The 12736-nt window shown below is 51.9% G+C and overlaps 4 protein-coding genes across 4 annotated transcripts; 3 read left to right on the forward strand and 1 right to left on the reverse strand.

The window, feature by feature from the left end:
- Positions 1–992: 992 nt before the first annotated feature.
- Positions 993–1472, reverse strand: LY79DRAFT_495000 (RTA1 like protein-domain-containing protein; the record flags this gene model as incomplete). Its single annotated transcript, XM_060553335.1, has 2 exons — positions 993–1188; positions 1279–1472. Coding segments are annotated over 2 exons (390 nt in total), but the record flags the coding sequence as incomplete, so codon positions are not given.
- A 1801-nt stretch (positions 1473–3273) lies between these two features.
- On the forward strand, positions 3274–4815 carry LY79DRAFT_673990 (uncharacterized protein; the record flags this gene model as incomplete). The annotated part of the gene is made up of 4 exons (XM_060564242.1): positions 3274–3321; positions 3386–3592; positions 3662–4423; positions 4684–4815. 4 exons carry the CDS (start codon positions 3274–3276, stop codon positions 4813–4815), a joined length of 1149 nt encoding a protein of 382 aa, XP_060408534.1.
- A 2765-nt stretch (positions 4816–7580) lies between these two features.
- LY79DRAFT_677493 (membrane-associating domain-containing protein) lies at positions 7581–8280 on the forward strand (the record flags this gene model as incomplete). Its single annotated transcript, XM_060564482.1, has 2 exons — positions 7581–7981; positions 8053–8280. Exons 1-2 carry the CDS (start codon positions 7712–7714, stop codon positions 8278–8280), a joined length of 498 nt encoding a protein of 165 aa, XP_060408535.1. The 5' UTR covers positions 7581–7711.
- Positions 8281–9916: 1636 nt separating this feature from the next.
- On the forward strand, positions 9917–10601 carry LY79DRAFT_569680 (uncharacterized protein; the record flags this gene model as incomplete). The annotated part of the gene is made up of 1 exon (XM_060559073.1): positions 9917–10601. A coding segment is annotated over one exon (621 nt), but the record flags the coding sequence as incomplete, so codon positions are not given.
- Positions 10602–12736: the final 2135 nt, after the last annotated feature.

Here is a 12736-nt window from a genome sequence, read left to right on the forward strand (position 1 = left end):
TTTTTTTATAATTACTTTATTAATTTATACTTTTATTTTAAGATCTTTATAGATTAGATCTAAGAATTATAAGACCTATCTATTAATATATATATTATTATTATTAGACGTTGTAGTAGTATAAGTAGTTATCTTATATTTTACTATTCCTTTTTTCTTTTATTAGGTAGCCTAGATGCTTTACCTTTTCTTAATATATAAAAGGTTAGTATTACTTTTTAATATATATATAGTAACTTAATATAATTAATCTAGACTAAGAAAGAAAAGTTATTTATGGTAGTATATATATTATATATATAAGGTTAAATAAGGGTACTAACTAAGTGCTAACTAAGTGTACCCCTTTTACTAGCTTATATATTATAGTAAGTAAAGCCTTACTATACTTACTATAGCTCTAGCTTATAATATATATATACTACTGTAAATAACCTTTCTTTTTTAGTCTAGATTAATTATATTAAGTTACTATATACTTATTAAAAGGTAGTATTAACCTTTTATACTTAGGGTAGTATATAGTCTACTTTAATATTATTAAAGTTTTATAATATAGAAATAATATACTCTCTTGTTTTTAGCCTAGTGTAGTATAATTTAAGTTTTTAGTACTTATAGCTAGTACTTAGTCTATAATATTAGTTCTTATTTAAAGTGTTAAATAATATTAGTAAAGCTAATTAGGCCCTTAGTCTTATTCTTTTTATTTAACTACCTATGAGACTTTCTCTTAGTATTTAAATACTTCTTCTTATTAACTTTACTAAATTAGCTATTTAACAAGAGTAACTAAGCAGAGACAGACTATAGAAAAAACTACTTTAGTGTTTATATCTATGTCTCCTAAGGGGAGGAGCCGCTGTGTTAGTAATTATATATCTTAAAACAGCCAGTCAGGTAAGTTATTAACATCTTACTTAAGCAGCTAGAAATAAATAGATTAGGACAAAGAATCCAGGCCCAGCGTCAAACGTGTCCTGGTCCAGCGGATCACTGCCGGCCACAAGACCGCAACCGGCAGCCTGCAGTGCCAGAGCAACAAAGTCGCACAAGATAAACACAATAGTGTAGGTGCACGGCTGGAGACAAGAGTTGAAGGCGCCAAAGACAGTGATGATGCGCGCGAAGCTGAGGTACAGGGCGGCGCTGAGAAAAGCAGGCCCGATGGTGATGGTTACGATGTACCTGGTCGATTCTGGTCAGCCTCGATGTATGCGATGGATCTTCTCCCCGCCGCGGCCGTGGCCACGTCGGAGGGAATTGCAGCAAGCTTACTGTCGGTATCCGTCTTGACCATGGTGTAGTCTTACTCTGGCCACATAGGCGATTATCTCTAGCACGAAGCCCGAGATCATGGCAACGACGAGTCCCCACGCCTTGTAAGGAATGCCGAAATAGAGTTGAGAAAGCGCTGCGGCGGCGTATACGGGAAGGAAGAAAGCGCTCCCGGGCAGGTTATACAGAGCCATCATTTTCTAACTAGTGCAAAACGTGGGAGATGTGATGAAGGTGTGCTTGAGAATTCATTAATGAAGGCTAAAACATAAAAGCGGTCGTAAAAAGGGCATAATACTGGAGAGTGCCATCAGATGAAGGGAAGCCACGGTATAAGTCAGCCCCCCCCTATTTTACGCTCCCCCCTATTTCGCGCATTCTGTTTTAAATACTCTATAAATTAGGGAGTAGCCTTAGTAGAGTAAATAAAGAAGTATAAAATAAAGAAAATTATAAACTATCTTAAAATAATGTTTATATACTTATACTATATATACTTTATAAGTAATTAGAGATTATATAAATATATAAGTTTTACTAGTATAGTAAAATATACTATATATAAGATTATACTATTAGAGCTAGTATTTTTTAAATGATTTTTAAATACTAACTATAAAGTCTTATAGTTTTTTATCTTATAGTACTTATTTAATATAGAAGTCCTAAAAAAGTCCTAAGAAATTTTATTTTTTAAAGATTTATTTTAAGTACTTTTAGATTTTTATACTTATCTATAGAGATATAAAGCTAACTTTAACTAGTAAAAGTGTCTTATTTTTTAAATAAATTTTAAAATTAAGTAGACTCTAAGTTTTATTAGTATATATATAAGAAAAGATAAGTATAGTTTCTTAGTAAATACTATAAAGGTAAATAAATAGTATTATATAATAGTATTTTACTATAAACTTAAAACTTAAAAACGTTATACTTATACTTATACTAAATATCTATTTATATAGAAAGTTATAAGTTATTCTATAAAGAGACAAGATTTATATAAAGGTGTAAAGCACTAGGGTTTAAGTAGAAAAGTACGCAAAATGTAGGGGAGCACAAAATAGAGGGGGGGCTGACTTAAGTGAGGAAGCTGGCTAACAGAGGATAATATTGCAATATACCATATAAGTTACTGCATGTCATTATAGGGGTCTATGCATTTAAGGTCTAAACAGTGTTGGCAGGGGTTGCTACTGGATAATAGACGAAGCGGCCAATCAAAACCCTGATTTCAACGACATACAGCAACGACATTCAGAGATGACACTACAGTCTCAGTCTTAGGTGGCGCGGGATGTGCAGTGTGTGTTGCATTTGTAAACAAAGCCTGATGTGGCAGCATCCTCCCAGTAGTGATTTCATTTCCTTCCGGTGATCCATATCTCCAAGGATAGAGAGAGTCGGACGACCCTGTCCAACAAAGACGTTGACGACAAGCAACACCGCCTCCTCTTGCGCACACTAGTAGCATCCAGCACACTCCATTATGAAACCATGAAACGATTTTCGCAACATAAACGATCAACCAATGGTTGCGGTTTATGCCGGTTCGTCGTTTCCCAAGGTCTTGGTGAAAGAGGAGATAGCTAATCCCAGACTGCTCTACGAAACCAAAGAGTACGACACATCAGGTGCGATGAGTCGCGGCCCAGCTGCAATCAATGTACCAAGACCGGGCGCTCCTGTGACGGCTATCGCCCCAGCGGCAGTAGATTGGCCACCCTGCCCAAGAGGGCTCTGGCCCCTTCGTAAACCCTCAGTCGGGCGTCTCTGTGCTGTTTACCGGTCTAGCTCAGCGTACCGGTATAATGCGTCCTGCATTATTATAGAGTGAATACGGCGAAGCAACTGTCTGGCTACTTGGACGACGAGTTTTTATCTACGTCAGTGCTTCAGGTTGGAGACAGAGACCAGTGCGTCAGTTACGCCTTGGTCGCCCTTGCCTCTCTCCATGAACATTTTAACGCCGAGGCGACTGGGGGGTCCCCTGTGATGGCCATTGACCCCGAGGCCGCATGCCGCCTCTATGCGCCATGCCCTGTGCTACTACAACGAGGCGGCCTGTCGCCTTCACGCGCAAATCTCTGCCAGCGCTGACGGCTAGATCGAGACGACGTTACTCTGCTGTCTCCTCCTCGCCGCCTTCGACCTGCTCCGGGGCTACCACAAGGAGTACCAGGTCCACCTCCACGGCAGCGCAGGCCTTTCCCAGACGGGGCATCATAGGCAAAACGGCAGCCGTGACGGTTCCTTATGGTCGCCCCGGGGCTACTTCATCCGCGATAATCTGAGCCCCTTGTTCTATCGCAGGGTGTTACAGACTAGCCTGTTTGGCCACATACAGCCAACGTCTTAGTCGTCGTCGAAACACGGATGCGAGGCCGCCGCGTTGGTGGCCTTCACCAGCGACACCTACGACAGCAACAAGAAAAGGATCACTTACGATGATGCTGGAATGCGCATCGCCAGCCCGACAGAGGCCCGCGACACGCTGTACCGGCTGATCAGGCATTTGTACCTGTTGCCCGAGGGCAGATACCATCTCCTCGAGGGCGCCCAAACAAAGCGGTCGAGGGCCAAGGGTCAGGACAACTTCATCAGAGGCCTGTACCAGTGGCAAGACACTCTCTTCGAGTACCTCGAGAGGCAGTCCGCCGGCGGCGCGAGCTCCACCATGCTGAAGCTGCTTTACGCAGCGGCGCACGTCATCATCCCTACCTCCACGTCGAAAGACCAGATGGCCTTCGACAACTTTGCCACGCAGCTCCGCGAGATGACGGACCTGGCCGAGGCGTTGCTGTTCCCACCCTCGCCCCAGCCTCCGCCGCCGGCGCGCCACGACGTCCCGTGCTTCTTCTCTCTGGACATGGGCGTGCTGCATCTGATGACCGCCCTCACGCGGCACCGGATGCTCGCGCTGCTGCGGCGTGCCCAGGCTCGACACGAGGGCGTGTGGGACGGCGCGGCGACGGCGCTGGTGGTCGAGCGCGTCGTCGACCTTGAGGAGCAGGCGGCGCGGCGGCAGGGCGCCCAGACTGGGGCAGACGACGACGGCAGCGGCGGCTGCGACAGCTTCTCCATCCCGGCGTCGGCGCGCGTGTGTTCGGTCAGGACCAAGACCGATCTGGAAAACCGCAAGGTTGTATTGTGGTGTGGGCGACAGGGGGATACGTGGTTCAGTGAGAAGATGTTAACATGGTGATCAGTCTAGGCAAGGTAATTAGCAACTCATTGTGGCCCCGTGATAGCTAGCACATATTGTCTCACAATCTGGCTGAGAAGCATTAGAAATGGAGCTGGAGTGTAGCCCTTTGTCGTCATCATTCAAAAGGTATACTGTTCACACAATATGAGCCACGGGAGAGATCGAGCGTTCTCGCTTCCCTGAACAAAATTACATAGAAAAAGGGGTATGGATGCTACGTGGTGCCGTGGAGACGCATCGCGACGCGTTCTGCGCGTGAGGATATCGAGGAGGCTTTGCGCGGTGGCGCGGTGGCGCGGTTGAACGCTTCTGGGAGTGGTGCGACGTAAAGACACGAGGGGCAATCAAGATAGGAGCGTCAGCCTTGTTCACAACTCAAGAGCGTTGATGATGACAAAACTCGAGTGGGTTTGATCACGGCCTTTTGCACGACTCCTGGCTGAGTTTACAAGTCTATCTGTCAGAATAGGGGGTCTTAATTCAGTATATGTTGCTACAGCGCCGATGTTCTTCCTTCTCATTTCTGCCGCCGCCGCTGCTGCTGCTGCTGCTGTAGTTGTGGCTGCGGTTGTTGTCGTAGAGCGGTCTTCTCCGCTAGCATCTCGTGCGTGCTCTTGGCCTCCAACTCAGTGTTGAGGTGGTATGCTTTAATGAAAAGACCCGCGATAAGTGATAGCCCTGCAAAGGCGGTATACTAAGAGACGGCGGTTTTGATTGGAAAGTAGACAACAACATCCGGGCATTGTCGCGCGGCTTGCCACGATCCACATGTCCCTGAGCGAATTGGAAATGGTGTTTCGCACAACCCTCTGCTGGCTGCTGGTGAGTTGGGCGATGACGTCCAGATTGGCCAGAATCTCCGGGCCGGCCAGCTCCGCCGCGAGCCAAAAAGCTTCTACGATAAAGAAGGACTACCCTACAGACGTACAGGATACTATTGGTCACTGTAGGTCTAGTGCATCTAGCTTGGGAAGTATAAGGGGGTACCTTAGGCATCTTGCCAGCAGCGGCACAGTCTAGCTTCTGGACCCACACGTGAGACAGGTTTGCGGGGTTTGCCGAGGCTGCCGGGAAGCCTGCAACTACCGGTAGTGCCAGCACAAGAGGACCCACAAGTCACCGAGACCGGTCGACGGAGCCGAAGCCGAAGTGGAGATCCAACCGGCCGGAAAAGGAACCCACTGACACCCGGGTGACAAAAAGGATGGCCGGTTGCCGTGTCGTAGTGGTAAGGAAAAGCGGCCATATTTTTTGTCACCCGGGTGTGCCACTCCGTATCCGGCCCCTGGAGGTTTTCCATGGCGACTCTCTCATCAACGCTAAGCCCCTGGGCCGATCGGAGGGTGGATATTCTCCAACGTTGTTTCTCCTGGCAATGTCGACAAAGAACGCGACCCCCCCTTTGGCCCGTCTTGAGAAATATCATTTTCTCTAACGGAACGCATGGCACGTGGCCAACTCGCTGCCAGCCAGATCGAGACGGCAACCCCCCGATCGAGCAACTCCACCGGTCTTAAGACCATCGGCGGGCGGGCGCTTGACCCCCTTGGGTGATGACCAAAAGACAAAGGCCAGCGCCAAGGTCTAAGGCACGCCCAAGTACCGGCATACTAGTGTGTCTCTAGTTCCTGCGACGGGCTGCATGTAGATTGCCTCCCACAGCGCCGTAAGCGATGCGCCCCAGAAGCAAGCGCGTCGGCATGCAAGTCCCGTCGGGTGCCCGCCATGATCCGTCGAAGACGTAGTGTAATCAACACAACACGGACTACGACAGGAGAAGGAAATTGGACTCAATTTGCCGGATTGCGACGGCTTCAGACGTGCGAGGCAGATGAGCCGTGTGGCTGCAGCTGCAGCTGGTTGGGCAACGTACCAACCACCCCCCCTTCTTTAGAGATTGGAATGACGTCACACTCACACACCTCCCCGTCTAATGAGATTCTTGGACGACGACATTCGAGAAATCTTTTCCTGTCGCTTGGATCGCCGGACCAAGGATGGGGAGAGCGTTCAGCCACACAGGTTGCGCTGCGCTGTCCGCGTGGACAGGTATTGGGTTGATCGAGATGAGTCTAGAACCGGTTGAGCCACAGCTGTCGCCACAGACGTCGTAAGCGATTGTGCCTTTTTCTCCGCAAGTCGCAAATATCATGCCGCCAATTTTGTACTCTGTAGTTGCTGCGCAAGGATTACTTCACTCAACCAGGTCGACAACGAGTGGTTTTCCGATCAGGTCACCCGGGAGTGCCACTTTACGCTGCCCGTCAAGCCGGCGCATTGGCTTTTACAGCATCATGTAATTTCCCCACAGGCCGTCTCACGGAACAAACAATAAGTCCGAAACTGCCGTCGCAATAAACAGTTCGAGAAAGGGGTAGGTTGCACTGTAGGTATGTGTTTGCCGTCCCCCCTTGCAAGGATCGCAAGACATCGCGGCCCCGCAAAGGCTTGTTTCACACCTCAAGACCTAGGATGGATGGCAAGCGCCGTCCTTTTTTGGAGCTATGCTAGCCCACCAATGTTTCTCATCTGGCCATCACTTCCCCGACGGATGACCTCATGTGGAGGGGAGCTATAGGCCCGGACAAGCAGAAAAGAAGAACAGACAAGCTCTCGGCAGCGTGCCACGAAGCCGACCTGGTGACGTTGAGCCAACCAGCCCTAGTCCCCCCCCCTCCTCCTTTCCTTCACGGCCTAGGTGCCGAAAAGAAAGAAAAGAGATAGGTATGTGCTTGGCAGGGTATCTGCGCTGTGTAGCCGATCTGCAGCAAGCCGCACTTCGGGACTCGGACGTCGTCGCATTAGTTCTTGGATGATGGTTCTTTCTGGTCTGTTCCGAGCCGGGTTTTCCTGCCATGCCCAGCGCTTTAGTCACAAAGCATCACTGAGACCAGCGGTCCAGATGCGCCTGCTGTGCTCGGCGGTGACGGCGTGACGATGAGGTTTGCAAGCCGGGCTGCTACCCACCCAAACCTGCTTTCCCGCCTGATCGTCATCCTGATGCGACTCGGTAGTGTGGCTGGTGTTGGACACAACTTGTCATTACCCCCCGAAAGTTAATAAATAGAGATAACCTCGTTGCCGTCCCCTGGCTATTTTTGTTCTCCATCCCTCAGCCGAGCAACAAATCAGCAGACTTTCCAGTGCGACAGCCCGTCATCTCAACCCTTCCTAAACTCAACCCCAAGTTTGTAACGACACACTCACACACAAACACCAATCACAATGGCTCTCGACCGTGTTGTGCAGTTCATCCTCCGCGGTGCCCAGCTGGTGTTCGCCGCCATCGTCGCCGGTATTACCGGCGCCTACCTACACGCATCTCACGCCTCGGACTGGGACAATGGCCGCTTCATCTACACCATCGTGGTGGCCAGCTTGTCGCTGCTGTTCGCCCTGATCTGGCTGTTCCCCTTCTCGGGCAGCTTCATCCACTGGCCCACGGACATCTTCCTCAGCATCCTTTGGTTCGTTGCCTTTGGCCTGCTTGTTAACGTAAGTCACCTCCCACAGCCCTCTCATCTGTTATGCGGTCCCCGCGCGTGCTGACTGACGCCCCTTCCCAGCTCATCGGCGATGGCTGCGGCCCCATCTTCAATTGGAGCAATGTTAACCCCCGCGGTGATGCGTGCGGTCGCAACAAGGCCAACATCGCCTTCTGCTTCCTGTCCGCCATCGTCTGGCTCGCGGCCGCCCTTGTCGGCCTCTTCTGGGTCCGTCGCCACACTGCCGTTGCCGACAACCGCCCTGTCCACCACGGCCGCCGTCGCTGGTACCGCTCTTCTCGCGTCTAAGCGGCGCGCACGCGGTCCATCTCCGGTAACTATCTGCACGATCCACACTGGTGGTCACATTTACATATGCGGAATGAGATGATGGGCAAATAACAACAGCCACGTTCTTCTCTTAATAAGCCGCGCCGCCGTCCTCGACGGAACGGGGACGTGTGTCATGGAGGAGTTGAATGGATCGTTTTGTGTTTGGATGCCCCTCTGCGTTAATGACAGTACGAGAATGGCCTGAAGCTTCACTGGAACACTTGATACCCGATAATACCCAACTTTTGTATCATAGCACCTACCCTAATATCACATCGTCCCACCCGATTCTTATTTAATTCGTGACTAATGATATTTTATACCTACGGCGACAACTAAAATGGCCCAATTGTAACCGTGAGCGCGCCACCATGCAGCGCACTCCACGTAACAAACCCAAGTAAAACATGTTGGAACTCTTGAAAATCAACCGTTGTATCCTTTTTGATCGCACGAGGAGGGGGGAACTTTGACGTTATTTTGAATACAGAGTCTACAAAGACGGCTGAATGGGGGGGACCAATCACATGAGCCACCGTCAAGACAGACGAACGTCGTACAACCCAATAACCTTGACCATCCAAGCAAAACGCACCGAATGTAGCCCCGCAGAACTCACTCGCCAGCAGACCGCCGAAGGCTCGCGCAGGGGGCGGGGGGGGGGAACGGGTTCCGCCCGCCTTCTGGACGATCCGGGGAAAGCGGGTCTCTCGCCGGGGGGACGCAGCCCTGGAGAAAGCTCCGGCTGCAGGCCGCGAAGTTTCGGGATGTGCGGTCCACTTCCACGAGAAGTTTGGCCATCGCCTCTCCTCGCTGAATAGGTAGCGCCCACAAAGACCGTGCTTCGCAATGAAATCTCAACAAAGTTAGCCACGGCGGAAAACAGGAGGTGGCGATGATAGGCTCTCGGTGCCTACGCTAAGAGTCGTTGGCGTTTTGGCCTATCTTTCTTTCCTTCTTACATCCCCCTAATTCCCCCCTAGTCTCTTGTCTGATCCCATTGCAAAACTTGTTGCAACTGCGCAACGCCAATAAGCGCTTTTGCTGTTTCTTCTGTCCAGCCAGTCCGACATGTCGACACGCCTCAGCTTCTGAACTGAAAGGGGACCGCAATGGAGGGGGCCGGGGGCCTTGAGCAAACGTCAACATGACCATTGCCATGTCCAATGTGTATTGTCTGGACAGACAAGCACACTCTATTGCTAGTCGATATGGAAAGCAAGCTGAACCACTCAAAAGACTGGCAATTCTCATCCAATATGGTCGTTTTGAGGGACAGTCCAGGACGACGGTACCTGTGCGTGAAAAGCAGTACAAGATGCGCTACGTCGTGCAGAAGAACAGGAAACAAGTGTTACTCGAGACCAAGAGAACAAAGTCACCTTCACCTGCCAGAAGTGACCACTTGACCACGGCAAAGTCTGCGCTGCTCAACGATCAGCCGGGCCGACTGGGCTGTTATCGGGAGGTGGCGAGAGGCATGGGACTGGCGATCACGGCCGCTCGGGCCCGAGACATGTATCAACTTCATTAATGACGTAGGTGCATGCGGGAACCGCCGGCGGGAAAAGACAGCCCCGGCAAGGTCAGAAAACCAGGGAAAGCGTCGCCGTTTCTACGGGGACCGAAAGACGGACGGGGGGGGAAAGCGTGGCAAGCGAGATGAGAGAAAGCGGGCACAAACCGAAACCCAAAACCAACCAGACAAAGCTCGCCAGCAAACAGAGTCCTCCTGCATGGTGTTGACCGCCTCCCCGCCTCCCCTGGGCCGCGCCCTCTCGTATCGGTGCCGCCATGCCGTTCCGAAAACAGTCTTGTGCTCCGCGACCGAGTCCCGTGACTGCATCCCTCGAGCTCGCTTTCGCAGTTCTGGACCGCTCCAGACCGCGACCGTGAGCGCGTCTCGGAACGGGCTGCATGGCTTGAGGGAGCGGTTTTCTTTTTACCCCATATTATTCCTGCCTCATCTCGAAAGTACCCTACCCTCTCCGTGGGCGGGGGTTTTGGAACGGGCTAGGCCGGAAAGGACTGGGGGGGGCATTGTATCATTTGCGCCGGCAATTACGTACACTAGGGTCCCGCGTGAGAAGCTTGCTTCGCTGGCCAACAAATACGAGATGGCTTTAGAATTCCACGATGCGCGATCCAAGATGCCACAATACTCGGGGCTTGCAGACTTTCGGGCTGAGAAGGGGACGACAGATGTCCCAGGCCGTTTCCAAGCTACTGCGGCGCATTCCCCCTCCTAGGCCCGCCCTGCGTCTGGACTAGACGCCGGCAGGCTGCCGCCCCCCTCCTCCCCTGGCCGCCAGGTTTTCTTTCTCGTTTGTGTGGCCCTCCTGACACGGCTGCACTCGAAGGGAAAAAAACCCCCCCGAGTGACTAGCGGAGTCGGTTCGGGCGCGATGTGCGGCAAAATGGCGTGCTTCGTTAGCTTTGGCGGCAAAAATAAGCAGCATGTCGCACGCATAGAGATATGCCCAAGGCTGCGCGGGAGAGGAACATGTGTGGATGGATAGATGGCTGTAAGGAACAGTTGGCGGTGCATCAGTCATCAATCATAGGGGGAGGTGTTTGAGGATGGGAATTAAGCAGATTTCCCTTCACAATGACCCGATTCCGGCGGCGATCTTTCCCGTATGGAAGACGGGGCATATTTCTGGCATCTCAAGCTCTGAAAGGGCGCCCGATGCTGCATCACCGTCGCCCCGATGAGAGCCGCATGGCGTAATGCCCCGCAATGCTGCGTCGAGGCGGGGGGTCGTGGATGAGGCAAAACAAGGCCAGAGCAGGTTACGGTACAGCTAGCGCCACGTTCCAACGAGCTTAGGTAGGCCTACTACCGGTAGTGTACCGGTAGGTGTGTACCGGTACAGTAATAGTAGCGTACCTAGCTGAAGGGGGAGCTGGTGGATGTGATGGAACGATGACCGCATTCTGTGGGGTAGGTGACGCCACACCTTCTTACGTCAGCCATACCATGCTTGCTTGTTGTGGTTCCCCTCCACCCAAGCCACAGCTCGATCGGCTCCTTATCGACAGCCAATGATGTAGCTTGCGCCACACGCGGGGTGGGTTGGCCCAGAGGAGCTTCGGTGCTGCGTCATTGGCGAATTTTCATCTTGTCTTGTTTGACATCCACTGCCTTGGTTCCGTGGGACCTTTTGGCGGAGCACAGCGAGCGGTTCGCCAGCCTCAACCCTCGATCCATGTTGCCCCGTCACCCAAAAGAAACCTTTCCCAGGCTGACCTTTTTCCATGCCATGCCATCCCATCCCATGTCATGCTCCTGCTGAACCTCATCCCAGCAAACCCTAAGGGACGAGGGATTGCGAGGCGAAAGAGAAAAGGGTGGCCTCTGGGGGACGGGAAGAAGCTTGGGTCACGCGTTTGCCCGCGGCCTCGGATTGCATCTTTTGCATGTCTTACAGCCTCTACGAGAGCAGGTAAACGCCATGAGACAACGACGCGCGGCAACCGGCACGCCATTCCTTTCTGATGAAGTGTCTCCAACGCCGCCGCACTTAGTGTACAGGTGCTTGCCCCGATCGGGGTGGCGGAGCGGGACAAAAGACAAACAGGGGAGGCCAGGTATCATCACGTCGCTCCGAAGCCCATTCCATCCTCCCATCCCCCCCCCCCCCCTGTTCCCCTTGTAACCCCCACCACGTATGGTAGCGCGTGCCTGAGCGGGTAGCCCAGCTTGCTCCAGGCTGAGCCAAAATTAACCAGTCTACACAGTCTCCATCACCCCCCAGGTTCGCCACGTTTGATGCCCATCCCACAGCCCTAGGACGTCACTAGCCACAGATCTTCATCGCTCTTCAACCACCGTCACCCGCCGCTTTTCCCAATAATGACGACAAACCCTCGCCGTATTACGTCCCGTCCTGCCTTTGGGAACCATCCTGTCGCCCAAGACCCTGAGCACCCGCATATCCTCTTACCCCATGTCATCACGCAAAAACATGAGATCCAGATCAGAAGAGGCAGCCAGGGAAAAAAAAAAGGCTTGACGGAAACAAGCCAAGCGTCACGCCAGACAAAGGTCCTGCCTGGGTCGTCATCCGACCATGGCAAACTGGGTCTGGACCGTCCCCCTTCCCATTGGCCATGGGGCCCCCGGCAGCGAGCGGAGCAGGCGTGTCGGCGTACCGACCACACCTCGCTCCGACTGGTTGGCAGTTGTAGCTTGTATCCCGAGTGAGACGACCTGCGTCCAAGACCTATGACGACGTGCGGACGTAAGTGCGCAAACGACCTTAGGTACTCTTTTCCTCCTCACGCTACCTAGGCATGCCGTCTTTCCTCCAGGCCCATGCCGCCACGCGGTGAATAGGCATTGGCGTTGGACTGGCCCAGGCGGGCGGGCATGGTGGTGCAAATTCCTTGATTATTGTCAGTCACAGCGTCGACAGCCCAGCCGACCTGG

This window comes from Colletotrichum navitas (genome assembly GCF_030913465.1).
Source record: "Colletotrichum navitas strain CBS 125086 chromosome Unknown LY79scaffold_104, whole genome shotgun sequence".
Lineage (NCBI taxonomy): Eukaryota > Fungi > Ascomycota > Sordariomycetes > Glomerellales > Glomerellaceae > Colletotrichum > Colletotrichum navitas.